The 27,790-nt window shown below is 32.5% G+C and overlaps 2 protein-coding genes across 4 annotated transcripts; one reads left to right on the top strand and one right to left on the bottom strand.

Annotated features, from left to right (window-relative positions):
* The first annotated feature begins 112 nt into the window (after positions 1 to 112).
* Positions 113 to 21,934, top strand: LOC126738407 (TLC domain-containing protein 3A). Of its 3 annotated transcripts, none has more exons than XM_050443726.1 (7): positions 113 to 367; positions 5,652 to 5,911; positions 5,965 to 6,142; positions 6,196 to 6,333; positions 6,390 to 6,508; positions 6,562 to 6,673; positions 14,044 to 21,934. In XM_050443726.1, exons 1-7 carry the CDS (start codon positions 320 to 322, stop codon positions 14,209 to 14,211), a joined length of 1,023 nt encoding a protein of 340 aa, XP_050299683.1. In that variant the 5' UTR covers positions 113 to 319; the 3' UTR covers positions 14,212 to 21,934. The 3 variants fall into 3 exon arrangements, with proteins under 3 accessions (XP_050299683.1, XP_050299685.1, XP_050299684.1); XM_050443728.1 differs by lacking the exon at positions 113 to 367 and adding an exon at positions 574 to 595; XM_050443727.1 differs by lacking the exon at positions 113 to 367 and adding an exon at positions 5,059 to 5,215.
* Positions 21,928 to 27,196, bottom strand: LOC126738408 (GPN-loop GTPase 3). Its single transcript, XM_050443729.1, has 6 exons — positions 27,044 to 27,196; positions 26,792 to 26,966; positions 22,726 to 22,788; positions 22,359 to 22,670; positions 22,164 to 22,298; positions 21,928 to 22,106 (listed from the first exon to the last, which is right to left on the bottom strand). Exons 1-6 carry the CDS (start codon positions 27,086 to 27,088, stop codon positions 21,988 to 21,990), a joined length of 849 nt encoding a protein of 282 aa, XP_050299686.1. The 5' UTR covers positions 27,089 to 27,196; the 3' UTR covers positions 21,928 to 21,987.
* Positions 27,197 to 27,790: the final 594 nt, after the last annotated feature.

The raw sequence follows: 27,790 nt of genomic DNA, 5'->3' as shown, positions 1-27,790 counted from the left end.
TTAGCTCTTATGGGAGTTTCCTATCTAAGAAGTATAAAGCTCATGTCTTTGACGAATGACGTCGCACTGTTCCTGTCACTTATTATTGACATTGACGTTTATGCCCGTGATCTAATCGAACCTAACCTATATATTAATTTCAAAGTGTAAACACTCATCCTCTAAATTTTCTTGATTTTTTTTAATAACAGCTAATTAAGTAAAGTACCGGTAACTATATAATTAAAGAATGGAAATTTTCTATTTACGGTATTGAAGTCAGTTGTGTGTAGAGCATAAGTTAATTAGGTCATAGAAATCACCAATTTGAAAAGCAAAGATGCATAAAAGATCTAAACTTTATACCACCAATTTCTTTTCAAAGGAGGTAAGATTTTTTGTTACTGATGTTTAAAATTTAGCAAGGACAGTGAATCTGCCAAATCATCTAGTTACACTCATATTTATTTATATTTAAGTATATAGCATTAGACTTTGATTTATAATATTTATACAAATTTTTTACTTCTATATCAATGATGTCAGAGGTTTTTTTTTATGAAAAATATTCACTGGCTGATTCCCTTGTGTCATACCAACTATAAAATAAATGCAGGTATTACATGAATTATATATAATTGTAGTTATAATTAAAAATATACTTATAATTATAATTAGTCTTTAAAGTGTTCAAAATATAGTGAAAACATAAAAATAGCTTATATAACCTCACATTTATTGATTAATTTTTGAAAAATACTAGTGGAACTCAATATTTTAATGTAAACATTTTGATAAGTGATTGGATTCTGAAACCAATAAATGCACAACCAATGTACAGATAGCATTGGTTATTGTTTCAATTGCAATTTATATTTTTCACTCAAAAGAAAACCTTTTTACATTTTAAGATTATACTTCTTCTTGTTTTAGCAATATTTTAGGGAGTAAGCTCCTATAAGCATCTTTAAGGCATGTCATTTGATCGATCTAGTCATCGATACATAGATCGATACAGCGCATTTTTTTAATCTCGGGTCATAGGGTTTTACGTGTAATATTTTCAACCTTATGTCAGAACCTGTTCTATTTAATCGATAGGATTGAAACTTGGAACAAGTGAAGTTTAAGTTAACAGACTTTAAAAAATCCCATTATTTTGCAAAAAAATTTGCGAGAAACCTATTTAAAATACGTTTTTCTGATGAAAAAGTTTGCTTTTTCTGCACCTCATAACCTTCATTACCTTTCCACTTCAAAGCAGGTAGACAAATATCTGACAGTGACACAAAATAATTTCCTTAAAATCTCAAAAATATATTTTCAAAAATCAACAATAAACAAATAAAACCTTTCAAATAAATTGTTCTCTTAAGTAACCTCCAAATTGAGCGAAACAAAAGCCCAGACAGTTGTAGAAATGTCTTTTAACATTTAAGAGCTGCCGGGGAGTAATGGTACGCGAAGCCTCGATAATTCTATTACGAAGCTCTTTGATATTGTTGGGTCTGCCTCTAACAATATCAAACAATTTCGATGATAGATAGCCCCAATAAAAATTATCTAAAGGCGAAAGATCGGGGCTTCGCGCCGGCCATTTAGATGGCCCAAAACGTCCAATCCAGCGTCCTGGGAACGTGGCATTCAAAAACTCGGTAACAGTCGCTGCACTATGAGCGGGGGCTCCATCATGTTGAAAAATTATCCTGCCATTTTGAACAGCGTTTCCTAATGCGGGAATGACCTGCACCTGAGTAATTCTAAATATTTTGCAGTATTTAGGCTACCCTCTATGAAAAATGGTCCAATTATTCGATCTCCTAGAATTCCTGTCCATACATTAAGTTTCTGTCTTGTTTGGGTATGCGTTTCCTGGATGACGTGAGGATTTTCTCGCGCCCATATTCGAGTATTTTGTTTGTTGACTGTACCATTTGTACAGAAAGTACTTTTGTCTGAAAATAGTATTTTGTTTGTAATTGTGGGGTCGTTGTTAATTCGTTCCATCCACTGTTCACAAACCTGCATTCTAAGAAAATAATCATTTGGCAAGAGTTCTTGACCATTTCTAACTTTAAAAGATTTGTATTTTTCTTTTCTGATTGCCTTATAACAACTACTCCTATTTTTTCTGATAACTTCAGCAAACTGAGTAAGACTATTTGTTGGATTTTCTTCAACGGCCATCCATTTTAAATTCTTCGTCTACTACAGTTTCGGTTCTTTTTCGTTTTAAGTATTTATTTTTTCATTATAAGGTGCTTTAACCATTTCTTAGTGGTCCTCCGAGGCTACTAATAAACTTGATATGCTAGAAGGGAAGCTATGCAAACAATAATAAACAATAAATTGATGTCAAATTTTTGACCTTCGAATCATTGCATTTTTTAGTACTAGTTTATTTAGTTTCTCTATGTTATAAAGTTTATCTTGTGTTGAAAAGCTTTGAGAATGAGAAATTGAATATACTTATTAATTATTGTGATTTTTGACCAGATAAATCAAAAAAACTATCAGCAAACCAACAATTATTTTGCAATATTTAAAAAAAATATGTATTTTATGTCTGTACATTCTACTTATACATCTTATGCTACCTCCACACTCTCGGTGAGTGTCTGCGAGACCAAGCGAGAGCGAGAGTGTAGTATGTGCGCTCGCCTCGTCTCGGCCTTTCGCGCCTTGTCTGGACATGTCTCCACTATTTGTCGGTTTTTCAGGCGCAGATGAAAGGAAGCATGAGGCGAGAGGTCGGGAGGCGCGAGCGTAGCGTACATACTCTCGTTTCTATCGTCTGCCGTCGTATTTGACGTCGTTCTGAAATTCTGTAGTTAGCTGGTACGACTTTTGCGAGTGTGTTATAGTTATTTTGTTTTTTGGAAGTGGTTATTAAAAAAATGGCAGAATGGTCTAACGAATTCACACTACAGTTCTTGGAAGAATATCAAGTGGAAGATGTGATATGGGACCCAAAACATAATTTCCATAAAGATAAAAAAAAGATTAATGATGCATGGGTTCGTTTAAGCGAGAAACTGGATATTACTATACCAGTTTTAAAGAAAAAAAAAGGAATCGATTAAATCCGGAGCTGAGGCCATTGAGATTTATAATTTTTGAAAGTTAAAATTATGAAATTTATAATTTTAAAAGACCTTCTGAAGAAGACGAATGTGATTTATGCAAAAATGCTGGCGAAAAAATTAAGAAAGCTTCCCTACGAAGAAACGCAGCTGTTAATGTACAAAATTGATGACATGTTTATAAAACGTTTACAGGCATCACGTTCTCATTCTTCTTATTACATTCAAACTACATACGATAATCAATCTTTGCCCTCGTCCTCAGAGACATACATTTCTACTCGCCCTTCAACATCCTTTTCCCATTGTTCTGATCATCCCTCTCCCCTATCCCTCAAATCTATATATTCTGGGAATCAGTATACAATTCTCCCAGGAAATTAAATAATGTCCCAGTCTTCCGCAAGTCCAAGAGACACAACTAGTTTGGAACATGCTTACTTAGACGCAACTGAAAATGATGGTTAAATTTCAATGAACGTTAAAGATAATCCTTTTTTTTGTAAAATAAATAGAAATAAATGTGTTTAGTTCAAATTTAATGTATATATAATGTAATAAAATATATATATATATATATATAATCACTGCACGAATCATCCCCTAAAGTATGGCCACATACTTAACTAACACCTTGAATACATAATTATTATATGTATTTTGTTTTAGAATATGCAACAATGGTATGGTACATACAAAAACACAAACATACATAGGTTCCATATTAATTTATGTAGTACTTAAAAATTACTACCTTGTTCTATTTTTATGTATTTTCGTCATCCACCATCTTCTTTTTTTTATTTTTATTATCCGCTTTCACTTTAGTTAGAAAATAAGTTAGACAATAATTATAATGCGCACACGTAGTCATAGCAAAAGCACAAGCAATTTCTACTTCGTCCATCTTGAATTCGTACTGAAGTGCCGAGAGTGTGGAGGTATACCATTAGAATTAGGAGAGATTAAAGAGGAATGTATTTGAATCAGATAAAGGTCTTGCGATTGTGTCATTCAATTGTCATTGTGTATTGCAGTTTCTTAAATATAAAATTACTACAGGTAACAGGTAAACAGATCATTTGCTAACAAATTGCATATAAATTATTTTTTTCTTCTTAAATTCCAAATATTGATAGTTAAAAATATAGTTACTATAAACATATAATCATAAGCTAGTAAAAATTTGTATGCAAAAATCTAACGTTTCCTAGAGAGAAGACGTTAAAGAAATCTTAGGTTTTTATAATTTATAAATTTTACTGCTTTTTTAGTTTTTAAGCTTTTGCACTATATCTTGTTTTTAATCTGGTAGATAAGGTTTACTTAATGATTCTTTGTTTTTAATTCAATGCTTTATACATAATTTCATCAATTTTTACAGAATATTAAATGGCAATTATTATAAAGTGAGATAAATATTAATTGTGAAATTAAATACAGTCGAGATGAGAGAGTACTATTTTGTCTCTAATTTACAAGTATTATTCCACAATTTTGGAGTAATAAATTAAAGGAACATTTTGATGCCACAGAACTATTTAGTTAATTAAATTTTATTTTGTGTAGGTTCATAAACCAACGAATATTTATAAATACAGCAAACTCATTTACCAAAGGCCAAATACATTAAACTAATTTAAATACAATGTGAGTATTCAGTTTATAAGTAATGTATGTATACAAACCTTTCATTATTGTCAAAACCAATGAATTTTTCCTGAGAAATAAATTAATTTTAAATAATGAGTTTTAAACAATATTCAGCGTCCCAAAAAATGGTTTTAAAAAATTAATAATATAGCAGCCATGGACAGCTTTATTCATTCTAATAAGTGATAACATGCATGCTCAGTTCTTAACCAATAATATTTGATTTGCACAAAATTTTCTACTGCAACTAAGCTTAAAAATGAAAGATTTATAATATTTCATTTAATAAAAACAAAAGGCTATATTTTTATATTGCTTTTTCAATGACACCAAATAAACTTTTACTTAAACAATAGCATGTTATTAATTATTTAGCGAGTAAAGGTAAACATTCGATAATCTTGCCTGCTGCTCTGATAACGTTTTCTAGATTGGTTAATTGTGCACTTCTGAAATTTAATAATTTATTTACTTTTTTTGTGATGGGTGATCCGGTACAGGTAAATTTCTTATTTTAAATATTGAATTAGTGAATGTGTAGTTTTTATTTTACTGCTTTACAAATTTGAGATAGCACCTACTTTTATTTATAAAATATAACACGTGGCTTTAAACGACAATATTCTTTTTGAAGGTAATATGTCATGATATGCTGACTGGCACAAATAATTGTTTTTCTAGTTTATGGGAACAAACTGTTGTGCGGCAAAACAAAAAAAAAGCCACGTTTTTTCTCGGAAAACCAAAAAAATAACACACTCACCATGGGAGGAAATAAATAATGCTTAATAGATTGCATGTCTGTCTCTTTCCGTTGCCCTTGTATCATGGAATCCAAATTTCACACTGTTTTGATAATTTTTTCCTGGATAGGTTAACAATCTACAATAATAACTCATTACTACTCCTTGTAAGAATTCTTAAATTTTTTTCTAGGCCGAAAAAGTAGGCATAAGTTTCCCTTTACTCTTCCTTGCAACGACCTCACTAGTGGTCACTTACTTCACTCTCAAAGACTTGGAATGGGAGGACCGAATCTCCAACCAAAGAGGGCTCTGTCTCTTTGGCTCTGGCCTCTTGTTCTTCCCCTCACTCTTTGTCGCCTTAAAAAACCTTTTGGGTCATACGCACTGGGGCAGGAAACTGATGAGGGCGCGTCGATTAAAATATAGCGATGTTTTCGATATATGCAATAAGTAAGTGATTATTTAAAAACGATGTTTAGTATTTTAAATTTTTTAATTTACAGATTAGTGTCGGCTGTTCAAGCATTGTTTTGCTGCATTTCAGGGCTTATTTCCGTGCAATATTCTTGCACAAGAAATATATTAAGAACTTCGCATTATGCAACTGAGTCGTATGCATGGTTTGGTGCAGCTTACTTTTTTTATGATATTTGGTCGATGTATAAGGTGTGGAGCGTTAAGGTATATAGTTAATATTTTCATGTTGGGTTAAACTATTTGAAATTTTTTTATAGAAATCTCAGGCGAAACTAGATGGTATGGCTAATCAAGTGATCTTAAAATTCATGAAAATGGTCGCATACATTTCCGATAACTTCGTTATGATTTTTCATCATATATTTATTGGTTGTTTTGGGTTTTTAGTGATTACCGTAAGTGTTTGTACTATATGCTGCAATATTTATAAACGAATATTTGAAATTTTTAGTATCTCAGGGGTGGACTAGGTGACTGTTTTTTCGGGTACATCTTTCTAATGGAAGCCAGCACTCCTTTTGTATCTTTAAGGGGCATTTTATCAAAGATGGGCCTTAAAGACTCTAAATGGTAAGGTTTATTTTGCTCGCTCTGAATTTCTATTAATCCAGAATATATTTCAGGTACATTGCAAATGGGCTTTCGATGCTCTTTACATTCTTTGTATTTCGAGTGGCAATGTTTCCGTATGTGATAAACTTGTTCGCGCAATCCATACATACTGACTTTTTAACGGTAAGTTTTATATACTTAATTAAGTCTTAATAAGTTCTATTTTGCTTCTGTAAAAATTTGGTTGTACAAGATGTCCCAAATTCGTGTTTAAACTTGGGATCTATCGAAACTTTAAAAGATACAAGTTCAAAAACTAATCTTCTGGCGGTATTTAAAGCCGTAGAGCAAAATAATGACACTTTTTTAAAGCTTCGCCATATCGTATTCTAGCAGATTTAAATAGTTCTATAATTAGGTTATGAGAAAAGGTTGGGTAGATAATTTTTCAACATAAATAAATTTTGATCCTCAATATAAGGACCATAAGAAAAAAGAAGTTGATGATGGTAGCTAAAAAAAAACATCGTATTATCAATTTATAATTGCCATCACCATTTTAATTTTTCAGTATCAATTTTAACATACCATGATAAGGTGAGCATAAAAAGGGCTACTGTATTATGCTCTACTGCTTCAAATTAAACTCAAGCTTATCCGGTATTAATTTATGTATTTATTTATTTATTGTTCAACAGTACAAAACCATTTACAGAACAAAGCTAGCACACCAAGTAACAGATATAAAATATGAAAAAAAAACTGAAAAATACTGTAATATATGTGCTTAAGCGATAAGACCTACACATCTAACTTAAATAAGAGGGGAGAAAATTTCCCTAGTGAAAATACCTACTTGTCTAAGAGAACAGTTATGTATATCGCACAAAGCAGAGATGCTGTTAAAATTTGTGGTCATAACAAAAATTGGTGACTTCTTGCCAATGCTAGTTCTCAAATGAGGACAATAAAATGTTTCGGTAAGCCGTGCGTTACATCTTGGTACTCTAAAGCTTAACATTGGTAAAAGATGGGGCGAATCAATAAGATTGTGAGTAAGCTTATATACAAAGTTATTAGAAACAAGCATCCTTCTAAAATTAAGAGAATCGATATTAAACTGAGACAATAAAAGAGCATTATCAAATCTTCTTTGAGGATAGACGCCAGTTTCCTTCAAATGCAAAAATTTGAGGAATTTTCTTTGAACATTCTCTAGAGCCATAACATGAATCTGATATATTGGATACCACACTAAGCAGCAATATTCAAGTCTTGATCGAACTAGTGAGTAAAACAGTGTTTTAAGAGATGTAATATTAGTGAATTGTTTACAGTTTCTCATTATGAAACGGGAAACTCTATTTGCGGACTGACTGAGTGTGGGGAATAAATGTCAGTTGGGTATCAAATGTAAATGCTCTAATTCTTCAGAACTGACACTGTATACGTAATTTAATGGTTTAGGTTTCCGAGTGAATGTCACTACTTTACATTTAGATATATTTACTTTAAGTTTATTCTTTATACACCAGGTGTGTAAAATATTAAGTTGATGTTGGAGCAATACACAGTCGTCAATACTGTTATATATTTTCAAATCGTCGACAAACAGTAAGCTTTCACAAGTTAAGGCGCGAGAAAGGTCATTGATGAAAAGTAAGAACAGTAAAGGCCCCAAATTCGATCCTTGAGGCACCCCAGATGAAGCCAAATACAACTCAGACTTGAAGCCGTTATAAGAAACAAATTGTTGCCTTGAAGTAAGATATGATCTAAAAAAAGAGATAAGTGATGGACTAAATCCAAAAGAGCATAGTTCTTTAAGTACAGTAAAATGATCAATGCAGTCGAAGGCCTTTGAGAAGTCTGTGTAAACTACATCAGTCTGGCCGACGTCATCAATAGCATCACTTAAAAATTGAGTAAATTGAAGCAGATTAGACATTGTAGAACGTTGGGGCATAAATCCATGTTGCTGAGTGGCGATGAGTCTATGAACTGCTGGAAACATACGGTTGTATATGACTTTCTCAAAGACCTTTCCAAAACTACTGAGAATCGCAATTGGTCTGTAATTGGCAATATCAGAAACATGCCCCTTTTTCAATATCGGACATACCCTAGCCAGTTTCCAGCATGACGGAAATGTGCATGTCTTTAAGGCCAAATTAAAAAGATATTTAAGAGGCTCAGTGAAAACAGCACTACAATCTTTTAGTAGAAAACAGGAAATAAGATCATGGCCCGAACTAGACTTACTCTTCATATTTTTCAAAGTTTGCTCAATTTCCAACTCAGAAATATCATCTATATGCACACATAGATTTGAAACTACATGGTTATTATTTTGGATTGAATAACAGATGGTCAGTTTCATCATTGTTTGTAGAGGTATAAACACTTTGGAAATAGGACGCAAATGCATTTACTATGTGATTCAGTTCCTCATACACTCCGTTATGGTTATGCATTCTACCTGGTATTCTTGAACAACCCTTCTTTGTCTGTATATATGACCAGAATAAAGCAGGATTAGTGGATATACTATTTTAAATTCATTTATATAAGATGCATAACAAGTATTTATCTGTGATTTAACAACAGTTCTAACTCTGTTAAATTCAGTAAAGTGGTAGTTACTACCTGAATTTTTAAATGCCTTGTGACATTTTGCTGCAGAGTTTTATATTGTGTTTAAGTTCAGTAGAATACGAGGATGGAAACCACCTCTTCTTTTTATTAATTTTAAATAAGGGAACATGCAAATCAAGCAGTTGGTAAAGCCTATCATAAAATAGTTGACAGGCCAAATTAATGTTATTTAAATTATTTAGAAACGACCAGTCTACATTATAGGTACTGTATATATAATGAAAAATATCCAAAATCCAGCAACAAGAAATCTAAAAAAAAACTATTAAAGATAAGGCGATCGCCGGGGATTCCGAGAGCGACGTATAGGCCAACAAAGATGTATTCCTCGAAGCACTGTACAATGTGTACATTATACAAATGATAAGGAAATGGCTGTTTCCCAAAAAAAGAGTCAGAAATACCGAAAACCATACCATGAGGAAAATAAATGTGCACACAGAAAATGATGAATAAACGATGATAAAATGGAGATTATAAAGAATGCAACTAATAAAAGTAAAAACGGAGAAGTGTTTTTTCTCTGGATGAGAAATCGATGAGGTTAGAAAGGCAACATTTGTTTTATTAAAACACTTGACTAATTTGGCACACAGTTTAGGGCATTTGGAAGAGGAAAATTTGTTACTAGAGCAAAAAAAAAAGACAATCATGCACCTATGCTAAAATTTTAACAAAAAACACAGAAGAGAAAGAAAATCCTACAGAATGGACAACGTCACTCCAAGTATCGAAAAACGAGACAGTTATCAGATTACCAAAAGGATTCCAAGAAGACCATTCAGACCTTAAAAGATAATATAAAGAATAGGGACATAGAAAGAATTGAAAAGAATATTATATTATACATATACAGGGTGTTTCATAATTAGTGGAACAAACTTCGAGAGGTTCAGAAGTCAAAATAAGCAAGTTTGCGTATTAAACCCCTATCCGAAAATTATTAGATTTTGAGATACAGGGTGATGAAATTTTAAAAAAAAATCTTATTTTTTACGATAAATCTGACATCCCTTTAGATATTTTTCTGAAAATTAATAGGTAGTTTCTATGCATCTAGTACTATTTTTTAATACATAATTTAATTTTTTATTTTATCAGTGGTGTCCATGCGGACCAGAACCTAGTGAATTCTTTTAAAAAATTGAATCGGTGAGTGGAATAACTATATAACTCCAAAAATGTGGTTTAGAGATAATCACAAAAAACTGTTTTGTGGAAAAAGTATTTATTTTACGAGAGTCTTCAACATTGCAAAGTTATATGAAATCGGGTTCTCTAAACGAATATAAAATAAAATATTTTTTAAATTTATTTTTATCTAAGATGCGGGACAGAAAGTCACTAGGAGTTATACGGTTTTTCCGCTCAACTTTTTAAATTCTTTAAATTGTTAATGTTAATTGGTAAACAGAGTTGCAAATTTGTAAATTGTTTATTATTTATAATAGTATCTAACATACATTACAAACCTGATTCTTATAACACGAAAAACATTAATATTTCAAGGCCATTAGTCTTCAGCTTCCATGTTGGTGGTTTCCAATGACGTTATATGGTAGAAAAATTCCAAAATTTCTCCAGTCATATATTGATGACCTTTTTCAAATTTTCAATTTTTTTTACATTGATCGGTAACATTTTTGAGTATGCAGGCGCTGTCGGTAAAGTTGGGACTGCTTTAGGTTTGATTAACTTGGAATTTCTTGTGACAACTCCGCCAATATAGTCGTTAGTTATTACATAAATGAATGTGGAACTGTCATAAATGAATTGCCTGTAGTTTAATATTACAAATTTAGCTTTTCTTTCATTGGAAGATTGACAAGTTACATTGATTTTCTTGTAGTGGTTGGGTCACCAGTTTTTGTACTCGATTATATCTGTATAGCATATTTTTGTCGTCGTAAATGGTTTTAATTTGCGACAAGAAAGTATCATGTTTTCGTAATCCTCTGAAACATAGATTCTATCATATTTTCTTATAACTCTCTTGGGCGAGCCGAAGTCTCTGTCGCATGGCAAAAAAGAGTGACCACGCACTGTGAAGTATTGATGAATTTTACGAAACCGTTTTGAAGCTGCAAGAGCCAATAAGTATCTCACTACGGTGTTGTTATGGTTCTGGCCCGGGCATTCATCTGAGAATATGTGAAGCTCCTGTATCTCTGCAGGCATTTTCTGCACATAATCGTTCATTTTTATGAATGAACATACTTCATTTGGACCTTTCGCAGCTTGACCTTCATGATATGTATAAAAGTGTTCAGTATCTTTTTTTAAATCATGTATTTCAAATCCATACAGCCACAATTGTCTTAAATAAAACATTTCTTGGACGGGTATAACAGGCAGTGGCATATTTTGAATATAGTCAAATACTATTCCACCAACATCATTACGCTCGTGGCACAAAGCAGTTATCTTTAAGTTTGTAGTAAAATTTGTTAGCCATACGCTTATGAATCATTAGCTCGGCAGCAGCCACTCTCTTTGCGTTGTCGTTTAAATTTTGGTCTTTTAAGTTTTGTACCTAATTCTTCGCATTGACTGCAAACGTGAACTTGGGGCCTTCCAAACTTGCAAAATTTTCTTTAAAGAACTTTAAATAAAATTCATATTTTACTGTATTTTTTAAGTTCGGGTGTATTTTTCCAAAAAGATTATACATAATTTTGACGTTTAGAGCTGAATCAAGATAATGAACTGTAGTGAGAGATTTTATAGGGAGACGATTCGATATGTTGTTGTATTTTCGTAATAATCTCGGGTTTTAAGACATGTGGTCGATTATTATGTGTACCACGTAGGTCTCTAGGTGACATCTGAGCAACCAAGAGTTTTTTTAGTCGTTGTAATCTAGAATTTGATATTGAATGCAGACTAAGAAAGCTGCCTTGCAAACTGGTTGCCTCTCTAAATTATTATTCCGTATGTAATATGAAAAAGTCACTTCCCTATTTTTCTTCCTATCTTCCCCATCTGGTCGCCTCCTAGCTACTTGTCTACAATCCATAAATTCATGCAAATATACATCCTATTCATTTTTTGAACCTTTCTCATAAACTTTTCTTAAAACTGCTTCTTTTTCATCCGGTGTAAGTTTTGACATGCATTTATTTTTACATCTGAAAAAAAAAAGAATATTATAATACAGACTGTTGGTAGAATAGAATGTATAAAAAAACTTGAATGTACATTTTCTGTGATTTAAATAAAAATATTCCCTGATTGTATTATTTTGCCAGTTTTAGTTGTATATTTTTCTCCAAGAAGGCGAGCCTTCTTTCTTTCATTTCCTCTATCTGTACTAGAACTCTCACTACTACTACTGCTATACATTATGATTTTTAGTGAAATTATCAGCAAGTAGGTATTTACACTCAAAAGTTTAGGATCAATCGAATACAGTGCAAACTGGCCGTGACTCGTGACTTACCGACTGAAGCAGCTCACGCGCAATATTCCCACATTGGGTGGAAGAACGATATAAAAGCTGGAGTTATACTGTTGTTCCACTCAACGCGAATTCAATTACTCAATACCCAACCCACCCCAAAAATGTATGCATGCAACAAACTGTGTTATTAGATTAGATATTAACGACGAAACCAGTTGTAATTGATACGTATTATTTTGGAAAACAATTACTTTTGAAAACAATTTCTTACTGGTAAGTTGTGTGGGGTGGGAAGAAGGGTTAGGCTAAGACTGCAACAGCTTTTAACTTTTTGTTTAGAAGCTGAAATTTGCCTTTTAATCCATATGACTATTTCTTGAGGATTAATAAACGTTTTAATTTTTATTATTTTATACCGGGTGGTGCATTGCTAACCTGGCCATACAAAATCCCATATAAATTATGATACATTCAAATATTGGCTCTCCTGTATATTTTACATCTTTTTAAAGGTGTGAGTAAGGTAAGCCTTCTAATAGGCTATTTAGAATTTTTTCAAAAAAAACTAAAATATGAAGCCACTAGCCAAATTATTAAAATGTTATGTCAGCATTGTCATCTATTTATTTAACGGTCAGTATAATCAAGAGAAAATAACTATGATTAAGTGGTACTACATAGGGAATAGTTGTCGAAAAGTCTCTAAATCGAAACATATTTAAGGAACAAGTCTACTAATACAACAATCTTTGAATTTGTTGAATACTTACTTAGAGCTTTGGATAGAGGTACAATTCCTATGAGCTTATACCAAGGCATACACATTAAATTATGAAATTTAATAATTTTGTTTCAAAAGTTATCTTTTATGGAATTTGTGATGGAACATTAAAGTAGATTAGGTCATACTTATAAGAAAGTATATATTGAAAAGGGTCATGATAGGGTCTTTTCAGAAATTACAAAATATTACTTTAAGTATACAGGACAATGTTATCGGGCCGTTACTTTTCATTATTTACATAAAAGACCTCACAAATTTCTACAACGGTAATACCTTTGAATTCACCAACTATGCAGATTATACTAGTTTTTGCAATATCCCTTGACACTCCTCTTTTTTTAAGACAGAAATCATTATGAAACTAGCTAATAATTGTTTTGTTAAAATAAATTAATTAGTTTTAGATAAATCAAAGATTTGCATTGAACCGGCCATCACCTCTTAATACTTAATAACTTGCATCTTAAAATACAAAAATCTCTTCCATTCTTCTCAAAGAGACCAACATAAATAATTGACGAAAACAAAGAAAACACACAGTCACGGTCTCACAGCATATAATCACAGGCTACACGTGTTTCGCTCTAGCTAAAAAGCATCATCAGGCCTTTAAAGGCCATACAAAAATTTCACACTATATAAATAGAGATAATGTGAGACCGTGACTTTGTGTTTTCGTCAATTTTTAGTATTATTTAGTTTTTTTTTCTTTAGGCCATTACCAAACTGCCAAAAAACTGCAAAATAAGCATCGCTTTACTTATGTTCCCGCAACTGTACTGGTTCGGACTGATGCTTAAAGGAGCCACGAAAATCCTCTTCATCAAAGAAAAACCTGAAAAAGTCGCCAACAATAACAATTTACGAAAGAAAGTACGCTAAAAAGACCAGAACGACTGTGCAACGAAGATAAAAAGAAGAAACGTGAGTCTCGATCTGTAGTTGTGAAAGTTAGAGTTTAGGAAGAGGCTGTGATTATTATTTCTATTTATTAATGAGAACGAGAAAGATGGTAGAATTTGAGTTACTTAAAAATGGCTTTTGGCTTAAGATATGTGGGCTTGTCATTATTTCTTTCATATTGAAAAATATTTTAGTAGTTGAACAATTTTCCAGGGTGTTTATAATAAATATATTATTTCTATAAAACCGTAATGGGAAAAAGTAACACTATTAGAAAATTTATACAATTTAGGCATTTTTGCTCCAATTTTACTTCCTAAATGTGTGCAGCTTTAATTACCAATTCGGCCAGCACCGTTTTTAATTATAAATTAGATCAGCACGAATTTCCAGTCTTTACCATGTATACAATTTAAAATTATTAACGTTGTGTGTTCAAATAATTATTAACAAACTATTTATATGTGAAAATATATAATATATTTTAGTAAATGTGTGTATAAACAGAGTGTTTAAATAATTAGGTAAATTCAAGTAAGCTTTTATGTGCATTTAATTTTGTCTTCCCTGTAGAAGCAATTATTTCAATTTTGCGTAAGACATGAATAATCTTTTTCTTCCCTGAATAGATATGTATACAAGGTGTCCCAAACTTTTTTGTAAGGTTAAAAAACTTATTTTTTATGAGATTATAGAAGTCGCTTACGTGGATGTTTAAATAAATAAGTAGTAAATGTATATGTGGCAATTCGTTTACCGGCGTAAGTACAGGACCCCATAAGAAAATTCATTTTTTAAAATGTTTAATAAAAAAAAATCACTTGGATTGTTTTGAATTGGTTAATAATATGGCAAGTATATGGGATTTTTTGTTAAAAAAAACAATCGGGCAGTTTTCTCTGATGACCGAACCCAATGAATTTATTTTTCTGTCGGATATTGTTCATAAATTGACGTGTAGGGTCACTAGACCAGTAAATGAGCAAATAAGAAAAGTTTTGAGAGGACCTGTAAATCAGTTAAACATTTACTTAAGTACTATTTTTAAAGTCTCGACAATTTTCTCTTATTATGAACAACAAGAGATACGTTACCCTTTATATTTTTTAAAATTTTGCCGATTTTTATAACAAATGCCCAAAATCCCAGTAAATGAACGAACTCCTCCAATAAATAAAACTATAAGACTAGTAAATGAAGATAATGTTTATTTTTAATAAGGTTTTTTTTTAATTTTCAAATATTTAAATTATATATACTGCCTTTGGATGATATTGGCTCTGAATTTTTTTCTAAAACAAATTTTCTCTTATACCAAATTTGGTTCACATTTTTGGGCCATCTCCAAATTTGGTTTTATGTCTTCCATAACGCTGATCTCATATTCTTGGGCACCCTGATCTATATTTTTTATTAAACCTGGATACCTCTTCTTTTGGTAACTTATAACCACGAGTCTCCAATATTAAAAGCTGCAAATGTGAATACATTATATGATTAAAATATATTTTCCATGTATCTATATGATATAAGACCAGACACATTATTTATTTACTTACTTTTACTGCTTTTTTTGTCAGGCTTCTTCGTTTCCACGTCTATTTCTTTTTTAACAACTAAAAGCACATAAATATCAACATTATAATTTCTTTAATCCATTTTTTTATAATTACTAAACTCACCTTTTTTTATTTTCTCGAACTCCATCAATAAACTTTTCTGATTCCCCTTCTTTAACAGCCAATTTTACCTTCTTGTTCTGTTTTCCGACTAACTTTTTATTTTCATCATCAACATCCTGGATCTTGGTCACTTCCACATCATTTTGTTTTTCTTTAACTAAAAGCATAATACATTAAATTTCTTTTTATTCTAAATTCTTAGTAGGTAGAGTTAAAATTACCTTGATTTTCTCGAACTCAGTTTATGAACTTTTTTGAATCTTCTGTTTTTTCTGGTCCCCCTTCTTTAACAACTCTTTTAAGCTTCTTAGCTTATTTCTTAGTTTCAGCTGACGTTTTCTTTAAAGCCGTTTCCAGTTTTCTTTTCTTTATTATATTCTCTTTATCTATTCTTTTTTTTTCTTGTTCAGAATGATGTTTCACCCACTTATCGGATGTTATTGCGTAGGGCATTTGAACACGTTGGCTTCTCTTTTTTGATACACCCTCTTGCTTTGGCCAGTGAAGATGATTTTCCCAAACTTTATCTAAACTTTTATTTCCTGGATTAATGACAATATTGGATAATATTTTAATCTTCGATTCGCTGCAAGGGAGAGTTTTGGCTGGAAAGTTGGAGGCTCATATAAAACTCCGTCAATTTCAAGGGGCAAGTCGTTTAAAAAGGGATCTGTAAATATATCGCTCTCAGACTCGCTAAATAACTGGTCAACATTATCGCTACTGTCATTAAAACTTGTTGAGTCACCTGCGTTTTTTTCGCAAAATTTTTTTAAAGAATCTACACTGTTGGACAAATTTGTATATTATTGACCTTTAAATAATGGTCCAATACTTTCATGGAACATTTATAGTCTTCTATTGATAATTCGGTACTGGATCTTTTCTGAAAGATTTCATTACGCCGGGTCGAAATACACTTTGAATAATCAACTGAGTCAGGGCTTAATGGATAAAGGCCACAAATTCTGAATCCATTTATATATTGAATACCAGTTATATGGTTTCTGGTTTAGAAGCCTTATCAAAAGCTTCTTTAAAGAGGATGCTAAAGTTGTGCCGAGTAATTGGTGTACAACTCTTTTGTTTATGAAGTCGGCACACAGATTTCCATTCAACTTTTAGGGGTCTAAATATACTGACATCACAAGGTTGTAGTATGTGTGTCGGGTTCGGGTATAAACAATAAAGGATGATTCTGTGTTCCACACAGAATTCATACAGGTCCAAATTATAGTGGGACTTCCATGTCCATCTATGAAAAGAATTGCTGGAAATATAACGCTATTTTCCAAAAGCCAGGGATAAAATATATTCGCAATATATTAAAAAAACGTTGCACTGGTCATCCACCCAGAATCGGACCTTCCAATGGCCCAACCTTTTGGCACTTTTGAATTCTTTTGTATGGGAAAACAATCATTGGTGGGCCTGCCACACCATTAGCAGCATAGTTGCACAGCACTGTAATTGACTCTTTTTCGTTTCCGCCTGCAATCTCGTAAAGGTTTTTAAACTTTTTGGAGCGCCCTAGAACCAAACCTGACTTCATACACGTTCTTATAATGCGGGCTGGATCAGACATGTCTAATACATTTTTGTCGGTTAAGTACTGGATAAGTTCTAAAAACCATTGCCTTATACCATCCTCAGTAACCGCAGCACGAGTTTTGGAAATAATCTCTGTATTTCTTTTTGAAATTTGTGGGTGCCTCTGAAGAAAAAGCTTTAACCATTTATCTCCTGGTCTATCATCATTAAAATTATTTGGTCAACCTCATTGGGATGCATCGGAAATCCCAATTTGGCTTTTGACAAAATCCAATTAACTAAGTTTCCTCATGAGCGCTCAAGACTGTAGAGGAGCCCATTTTTCGAATATGTCGCACCTTTCCCGTTAATTTGTTATGTAAAGTGGACTTCGGTATGCCATATTTAGAAGAAGCTTTATTTAATGAAATAGTTGCAGCTTGAATTTCACTAATTGCTGCATCCAAAGCTTCCTCCGTGTATTTAAAACGTGAATATTTTGGAGCCATCTGAAAAATAATTGTCGTCCAATAAATGAACACCAGTAAATGAACGTTTTCTATTAACGTTCATTTACTGGTTTGACTGCATTTGGGTATAAATGCTATTATTCAAGTTAGTTCAGTTCTATGTAAGATATGTTTAAGGTTGAAATTCGCATAAAAAATTATTTTAAGTAAAATCCAGTAAATGAACACACTGTTCATTTACTATATTTTAAAAAAAATTTAAACCAGTAATTGAACATGCAGGAATTATTCAATACTAGAAAAGTATTAGGTATAAACTTATTTTAAAGAAAACAATTATGCGTGTATTAACCTATAAAGTGCATTTCTTTTACTTATTTCATAAAATATAATAGCTATGAAGCCTAGAAAAAAACATGTGCTTACCTTAATATTATAAAATAGAGACACAAAATGGTCATATTGTTATCCCAGCTCCTTCTACCCTTACCTCACCTCCCAGGAAGGAAGAAACGAAGTGGAACCTGGGTGACTGGTTTCTCCTGACATAAGTCATCAATTTCTCAACGGTTTTTGAACAGTTCCTACTTGATTTTGTACCTAAATTTCCAAATATTTCGTTCGTTTCTGCTGTATTGTTACCCCAGCTCTATCTACCCTTGCCCCAGCTCCCAGGAAGAAAGAAACGAAGTGGAACCTGTGTGACTGGTTTCTCCTGACATAAATCTTCAATTTCTCAACGGTTTTCGGACAGTTCCAACTTGATTTTGTGTCTAAATTTCTAAATATCTCGTTCGTTTCTGCTGTATTGCTACCCCAGCTCCTTCTACCCTTGCCTTACCTCCCAGGAAGGAAGAAACGAAGTGAAACCTGGATGACTGGTTTCTCCTGAGATAAATCTTCAATTTCTCAATGGTTTTCGGACAGTTCCAACTTGTTTTTGTGTCTAAATTTCCAAATATTTCGTTCGTTTCTGCTGTATTGTTACGCCAGCTCAATCTACTCTTACCTCACCTCCCAGGAAGGAAGAAACGAAGTGGAACCTGGGTGACTGGTTTCTCCTGACATAAGTCATCAATTTCTTAACGGTTTCCGGACAGTTCCAACTTGATTTTGTGCCTAAATTTCCAAATATATCGTTCGTTTCTGCTGTATTGTTACCCCAGCTCCTTCTATTCTTGCCCTAGCTACCAAGAAGGAAGAAATGAAGTGGAACCTGGGTGACTACTTTCTCCTGACATAAATCATCAATTTCTCAACGGTTTTCGGACAGTTCCCACTTGATTTTGTGCCTAAATTTCCAAATATTTCGTTCGTTTCTGCTGTATTGTTACCCCAGCTCCATCTACCCTTGTTCCAGCTAACAGGAAGGAAGCATACGAAGTGGAACTTGGTTGACTGGTTTCTCCTGACATAAATCACAATTTTTCAACGGTTTTCGGACCGTTACAACTTGATTTAGTGCCTAAATTTCCAAATATTTCGTTCGTTTCTGCTGTATTGTTACCCCAGCTCCATCTACCCTTGCCCCAGCTCCCAGGAAGGAAGCATACGAAATGGAACCTGGGTCACTGGATTCTTTTGACATAAATCATTAATTTCTCAACGGTTTTCGGACAGTTCCCACTCGATTTTGTGTCTAAATTTCCAAATATCTCGTCCGTTTCTGCTGTATTGTTACCCCAGCTCAATCTACCCTTACCTCGCCTCCCAGGAAGGAAGAAACGAAGTGGAACCTAGGTAACTGGTTTCTCCTGACATAAATCTTCAACTTCTCAATGGTTTTCGGACGGTTCCAACTTGATTTTGTGTCTAAATTTCCAAATATTTCGTTCGTTTCTGCTGTATTGTTACCCCAGCTCAATCTACCCTTACCTCACCTCCCAGGAATGAAGAAACAAAGTGGAACCTGGGTGACTGGTTTCTCCTGACATAAATCTTCAATTTCTCAACAATTTTCGAACAATTCCAACTTGTTTTTCTGTCTAAATTTCCAAATATCACGTTCGTTTCTGCTGTACTGCTACCTCAACTCCTTCTCCCCTTACCGCACCTCCCAATAAGGCCACAAACAAAGTGGAACCTGAGTCACTGGATTCTCTTGACTACTTCAAACCATTCCAACTAAACTTCCATAAAAAAACTCCTTCTACCATTACTCCCAAGAAGGAAACAAGCCAAGAACCATCTCGACCTGAGGCCATATTGACTTCAGATGGGCATGGGGATGTTCGCGGTGACACAGTCGCTTGTTTTAAACTGTTTTGCCTATGCCTAATGGAGGCTAGTGAACGAACGCTATAAAGAAGATGTGTGCGCAACGTGTTAGAAAGAGATAATAGAGCTTTTCCATCGAATATTCTTATTTTTCAAGAAATTAAACTCACTGTTCATTTATTGGGTGCTGTTCATTCACTGGTTAAGCGACCCTAGTCAGGATTATTATAATAATTTTTTTATAAAGTATAACTATATACGTAAAGTATCCCCAAAAAAGGAAACCCACTAGAGTAATGGGACGGCCTTTTGCATGAAACACGAATCACCTATTTAGGTTACAGTCGTACGAGTTTTACAGATATGGGGCTAAAGAATGTCTTGGTATTGTGATGTAGCATCGCAAGTGGTTCAGCATCGATTTTCTTCAAAGATAAAAAGTTTAATCATTCCCAACATAGCGATTAAGTCCAAAACTACAAATTTCAAAGAAGAGTGTTGTTTTCCATCTAAGATCATTGGTATCTCCGACACACAACGAACAATGCAATTTCTTATGGACCGACCTGTATTATTTTTTAAAGATGTCCCAAATTGACAACTAACATTAATGTTGCTTGTCAATCAATTTCTAGTAAAAATATTTAAATTATTTTTGGTCTATAACTGAGTTTTATTCTAATCTTCTATAGTTGTAACTCTAAATTTATTTTATTATTAATGTATGCTCGTCGAAACAAATATATATTATCTTTATGGTCGCATTCTAATGTATAGCCCAAATACTATATGTAAAATATTTGTTTTGCTATAAGTAATAATAAGTTACCGTTTCCGGATTTGTAAATCATGAAAATAATGGACAATTTGTGTCTTATTTAGTATATACATCATATGGATCAAATTTAATTTGGTCAATATCCAACTAAAACTCTCATTTTACCCTTTCACTTTAACTTTTGAATTTTGGTTTGTGACAAAACGCTTGAATCATTGTTTCAAAAGTAAATAAGGAATTGGGTATGCATACGGGAAAATTGCACGCAAAAAAATTGTTTGTTATAAAATCAAACAAAAGCTTTACACTTCAGCCCTTAATACTAGTTGAATACCAGTTATATTCTGCTCGAAGTTGTCAAACGAAGTTGGACGTGATAATTTGCGATTGGGGTTTTTATATATCATCCAGTGTAAATTGTTTACTAAGAAATGCAAAAATGTTTTCGGGTTAGCTTGGGTTTTTGGACTAGTTTTACGTTTGGGTAGTTGGAAGTCCTTTAAACCCATTATTTGCACGCTTATTCGGTAGATGTACACTCTACACCCGCAACATCCTCCGAAAGGGACTAACATTTTATAAACACTCGTATATTTCCAAGAAAAATTCAATTTTAGGCGTTATATGTTATATTTCGATCAACACTAAATTCTCTAACGGACTGTAAAAAAAACTTTTAAATATTTTTACCAGTTTTAACAAATTTTAATGTAATTTGTTACAAATGCATAAAATATGAATGTACGATAGAGATTATAGTTTATTTGTCGCCCTTGTAGGTAGAGCTACAAAATGTACTTAAAATTGATTTACTTTGGTAATAATTTATAATATTTTAGATATTGAATATTTTTATTGTGAATGATTTTAATGCCCACTAAAAAGGCCAGTGGTTGAATCGTTAAACAGAACTTAAATGTGGGGCATCTTGTTTGTTTACTGTATTTTTTTCGCTAGCTGTAAGACTGTATGTTGTTTCTTGTGTATTTATGTAAATGTGGTCAATAAATCGAATATATTCTCGATTTTACTGTTTTATTTTATGTAAAAAAATATATAATGTACAACAAAAATTAACTTAATCATCTCTACTATAGTCCTCAATATCTTCTGGCTCTTCTTGGTCAAAATCTTTTGTTTTCACATCTTGGTCTTCACCCCACTGTACAACATTGTCTATGGTAATTAAGACATCACCTAAAATTTGTGTGTTACATCAAAAGAGATTTGTCTAAATTGTAGAAGATAAATTACCCATATTCTCATGATTTTTTAGATTTAAAGGAATAAACCTGACCAAAGAATAATCCTCAACAATTTTCCCTATGGTTTCTGTCAGCTTCTTATATTTTTCATTAAATGCAGACAATCCGTTTAGTTCCACATCACCTACAATTAAAAAAAATCAAATTCTGCATTTCCTCAGATAACAATGTAAACCAAACTCACCTAAAATAGCATGTGAATCAGGCTCTAAGAATCTATCCAGTCTCTTCCGTGCTGTTTTACTCAGTAAATCCATTTTTGATAGCAAATTTATATGAGGTAGTTCCAAATTCACCATAACACTAAGAGCAGCCATTGTTCCTGACAAAAACTTTGCCCCATCAGTCATAAACTGAACATCAACTAAAAAAACACTACAAACATTGAAATTCCAGTCTTGAAGTTGTTTCACCAGTTTTCTGATTACTGTTAGGTGTGTGTAAAGTTCAATTTGCCCCGGGCAGTCAAATAGTATATAATCATCTTCACTATCACCTAAAAATTGGTATGTAATGTGGAAAGTTGCTGATCATTCTTAGTTTTTTTTTACCGATTTTGTCTCTTAACCAATCTGAGTTTTCGAGCAAGTACTCAATACAAAATATGAGGCCTCCTAAAAAAAAATGTGCAAAATAGTTATTTCAGCATAATATCACAGAAAATACCTAAAAACTAGAAGTAGCATGTAATAAATGTATAATAAAGTATACAAAGATATTTTAAAACAAACATTAAATTAAATAATGACCTCTTCAAAATATCACATAAATCAAGCATCAAAACATCACATAAAGAATTTAAGTTGATATAAAATATTTTAATCTCCAAAAAATCTAGCCAGAATTCTGGTTAGCAGGTTTGGATAAATAGTAGTTATAGCCATAATAAGTGTGACATTGAACCTTAGGAATTTGTCTTTAACTCTCATTACCACAGTGGTATTTTGTTTCATTGAATTGACATAGACTGTCAATGTCAAGTCTAATGAATATTGTTAGTTAATTAAAAAATTGTAACATTAAAAAATAAAGTTTACCAGGCTATGATAGTGTTCAAGAGGATATCATTAAACAAATACATTTAGAAATGATTAATCCACTATAACATATATTATATTAGAAACTAGAAAATACCTCTTCAATTTATCAGAGCAGCTACAACTGGTTAATCTCAATAATAAGTAAAAAACAGTTTTGGGTTCAGTACTTTTTATAACTTATTATTAAAGGTACAGGTGGATGATTTATTAGTATCTTACACAGATGATATGACCATTGTCATTTTAGGAAAGTTGGGACATGTAAATAATTGAACTACAATAAAAAATGGCTTCAAACCTTTAAGTTACCATTACACATAGCTAAAAATTTTTCACTAAGACAAATAAACCAAATTCTAGAAGTAAAATCACTGTATTAGGGAAACTTCATCTACAAAATAATTTGGAGTTGTTGTAATCGATAGGTTCGTGAAATGGTGTGAATGGCAAATTCATGAATGCTTCTAACAAAATTTGAAAACGTAAAGCATTTGTGGAATTAATTATAAGATATTGCATATTATGCTTAAAAAAGATAAATTGTACATTGCTCATATACTATTTAATAAGTGTTTGTGGTCTTTCCTGGTAAACATTTGATTAAATTATACTTGCAGAATCAGTTTTAACATATGAGGAGCGCCCAAGCAAAAGCAAACATATGATCAAATTTAAAAAAATGAGTTAAATATTGGATCGCTTAGTAATGGTAGCCACATGCACAAAACTTAAAAGTAACCTAACCAAAAGCAAATAAATCCGGACCATTTCATATGTTAAACATTGCTGGCCTGAGCAAAAACGAACAAATGCTCAAGTAGCGCCCGATCAAAAGCAAACATATATGTTACCAGCCAATCAGAATCCGGTAAAATTGATCAGGTGACGGAAGTTTGATTTACGCGCTTTGGGGCTAGAGGTTCGTTTGATGTTTTTATTTTTCACGTGTTTTTGTTTTGAGACAGTAGTCAGTACGTCGTATTTAGTACGTTTTTCTAAAGTACCTATTTAAGTAAATAAAAGTGTGAGTGTTAAGTTTTTTGGCATGGACGAGGCTTCAGTGACAGTAAGGGAAGCAGCAAAAGGTAGCAGAAAGAAGCAAAAGAAAGAATCTAAGCGAGAACAAGCAAAAAAAGCGCGGATTTGTAGACCTCTGGCTTCCAAGGTTTTTGTGGGATGTACTCATAATTCAGCACGCTTTTCATGCAGTAAAGTTCGTCCTGGTGATGCCTTGTTAATTCGTGGAAAGTTGCAATCGTGTGGGAGTAAAGTTGCTCAAGATAACAAAGTTGCGAATTGGATAAGTGTCTCAGATATTAAAAGGAAACATAGACATCAAGAAAATTATCGAGTTAAACCTCACCTGTTTACGTTAACGTTAAATATTGTGTGCCAACGCAGACAGGAAAAACTGTTACTGTGTGTAAAAAATTATTTATGCATTTGACTTGTTTAAAAAATAATAGATTAAATAACCTTTGCAAATTAATGAAATCTGGAGAGTGCATTGCAGAAAGGAGAGGAGGTGATCGTGTTGGCCATAAATCATTTAAAAACAAAGGAAAAAGAGCAAGAGTTCATAGAAAATTTAAAAGGTAGCGAATCACATTATAATAGAAAAAAGTCTGTACGAATTTATTTGCGTAGTGAACTGACGCCAATATAAGCTTCGTGCAATCTATAACGCATCTATTGCTCCTGAATTTCAGGTGTCACAATTTAACATTGGTTTTAAATCGCCTGCTTGCGATGTTTGAACATACTGCACGAGGCTATCACTGCAAATAAAAAGTGAAAAAGATGTTGCAAACAAAAATAAATTGCAGCTGGAGAAAAGAGTGCATAAAATGAGAGCAGCTGCATTCTATTCTCTGCTACGTAAAGATGATAACGAGGATAGGATAACGTATTGTTTTGATTTGCAACAAGTACAGCCCTTACCAAAGACACCGATCCAGCAAGCGTTTTATTCTTGTCAAATTAGTTTTTACTGTTTCGGTGTTGTTGACCAATACTCCAAAGAACCATTTTTTTATACATGGACAGAAGATCAGGCTGGTAGGGGATTACTTAAAATATCTTCAGCCTTATTAGACTTTCTTGAAAAAAATATTTGAATTTGTGATAAAAAAAACGTTAGATTGTTTTGGGACGGATGCGCAGGACAGAACAAAAACAATATTGTGCTTCATGCTCTGATGGCCTGGTTCTCCAAAAATAGTGAAAGTTCTGTCCAGAATATAACTTTGTATTTTCCAGTTCGACAGTGTTTTGAAGGGTGGAACGAAAATTGAAGAAACTGACCACTATAGTTTCCAAGAAGGAGTATTTTGAAGTTTATGAAATGTTTGGAACTGTTCGTACTCTCGGCGAGGACTGGGTTTTACAAGATACTAAGGCGCTTTCCGCAATATATCGTAATTTAGACAATATTAGCAACTTAAAGCGAATAAAGATCCTCAAAGAAAAAAAGGAAAACGTTTTTTTGTTTTAGTACATAATCATATGTACCACAGATTTGATGAAGATACATCGCATGCTACACTATTAAAAAGAGGAGTGTCGCCTCGCAATAGCACTACACGCAATAGCAGGCCCGAAAAAGAAAGATGTGGATTCCCTTCTAACTCAACTTTATGGTGAAACATAAAAAGTTTTTCTGCTAGAAACTGGTATTCAAACATCCTTGATGTTGGAGCAACCCTGCCAGAAGTATCGGCAAGTTCAGAAGAAGATACCGCAGAATGTAACTGCTTAGACAATGATCTTGGTGTGCATATTTGAAGATAAATAAAGTTGTGTCTGCTTAATTTTTGTTTTATTATAAAGATTAATTTTAACTATCAGTTTTGGGAACCTGCAAAAACAATAATATTAAACTTAGCAAAATTAAATGGTTTAAACAAAAGCAAATATCTCATTCAATAGTCTGATCAAAAACAAACATATTATGTTAAACCCAATCAAAACCAAACAAATGGATAATAAAAATGTAAATAAATCTTTTAAAAATAAAATATAATTTTAACTCTTTAGTTCAATTATAATAAAATAAAACTACAATTCAAATAAAAACATTTTACGCTTTAACTCAGTTTCTTATTTCAGGCATTTGTTTGCTTTTGCTTGCGCGCTCCTCATATATACTAAACCTCATCTAAAGTTTTTTGATTTTTTTAAATTATGACATGAGAACTTGTAAAAGAATGTTGTACTTAACAAATACCATGAAAAATTTATTAGCTGAATTGCTCTTTTTTGCAATTAAGCTCTAGGCAATATTGAAAATTTTTGTCTCAATTCCAGTCCTAGATATGATATAAACCAGATCAAGCAAATTGGTAACAATTGAAAAATGTTTGAATTCTTTATTCAACTTCCCTAACAGAATTTCCAAAGTTCTATGAACCACAATAAACACAGCCCAACACCTAATATTACCCATTAATATGAATGAAAACAATTTACTATTTATTTTAGTGAAACCTTCAGGTTTTTTTGTGGGAACTTCTGAAATTTATTATTCGAGTTCAAACCACTAGGCTGGTTTGATATCATACTGTGGTCCCCTTCTTACCATTGGGTCCAAAGTGTAATTCTTCATCCTCCATGGTGTCTTGTACCTGAATAAGTTCTCGGATATCAACCAAGGGGGTGTAATCAAAATGTTCAGCTGCAGGATCTAAATTTACCACTTCAATATTTCTTTTCAGGTCTACGCCGTATTGGGACATCGCACTACAGTAGGTGGACTAAAAGCATTAGGTTTTTTTAAGAATTGTTGCCTTAGAAATTAGTTTTTAGTATTATATCAGATTTATGTTGATACCTTGCCACTACCAGCCGGTCCTATGACTAGTTGAGCGTATCTCATTACTTATGACTGTAGAATTAAAGTCTTACAGAAAAAGCTTTAATACTAATCAATCTCTTAAATTTGTAAATAATTACGGACTGAGCCGAATATTCAAGTTGAGGTTATGTTAAATGACAATTCAAGTGCTAAGTAAAATTACGTGAGTAAGGAGATTAAGGTTCATTTACGTTTAAAAGATGAAGAATATTTAACGTAATAATATTTAGTTAGGGGCTGGCAATTGCATTGCAGCAAAGCCATCAACAAAACAAGACAACAATATTTAGTTAGTTAATTTACGATTTTTAGAATACAGTATTTGGAACGGAATAAAAATTCGCTTTTTTATATATCCAAATGACGAAGCTATAACGCTCTTTCTATTCTATACAATCACATATTTTTAATTTCAAGCACAGATTTAAACCATCGTGCAAATATCTGATCTGATTTTTTTTAATTCTTGTGAATTTTTGTCTGTTTAAAACATAATTTTTAGTTAATATCAAATTGATTTGTATCTATGGACTATTTGTTTATCCACAAAATATATCAAGAGCTAATGCCAATTACAGATATCTACTTAAACACTATACATACTTATACTTTACTTATTCCTGTTTCTCCCTATACATTAATATTAGTCTGAAGGCGTAAACTTAAATTTAATTAACAAAAATTAAATATAAGTTTATATCACAAATAGTAACAAGACAAAGA

This window comes from Anthonomus grandis, chromosome 7 (assembly GCF_022605725.1).
Source record: "Anthonomus grandis grandis chromosome 7, icAntGran1.3, whole genome shotgun sequence".
Lineage (NCBI taxonomy): Eukaryota > Metazoa > Arthropoda > Insecta > Coleoptera > Curculionidae > Anthonomus > Anthonomus grandis.
The sequence above is the reverse complement of the archived record's forward strand: the minus strand, read 5'-3'. Positions and strand labels throughout refer to the sequence as shown.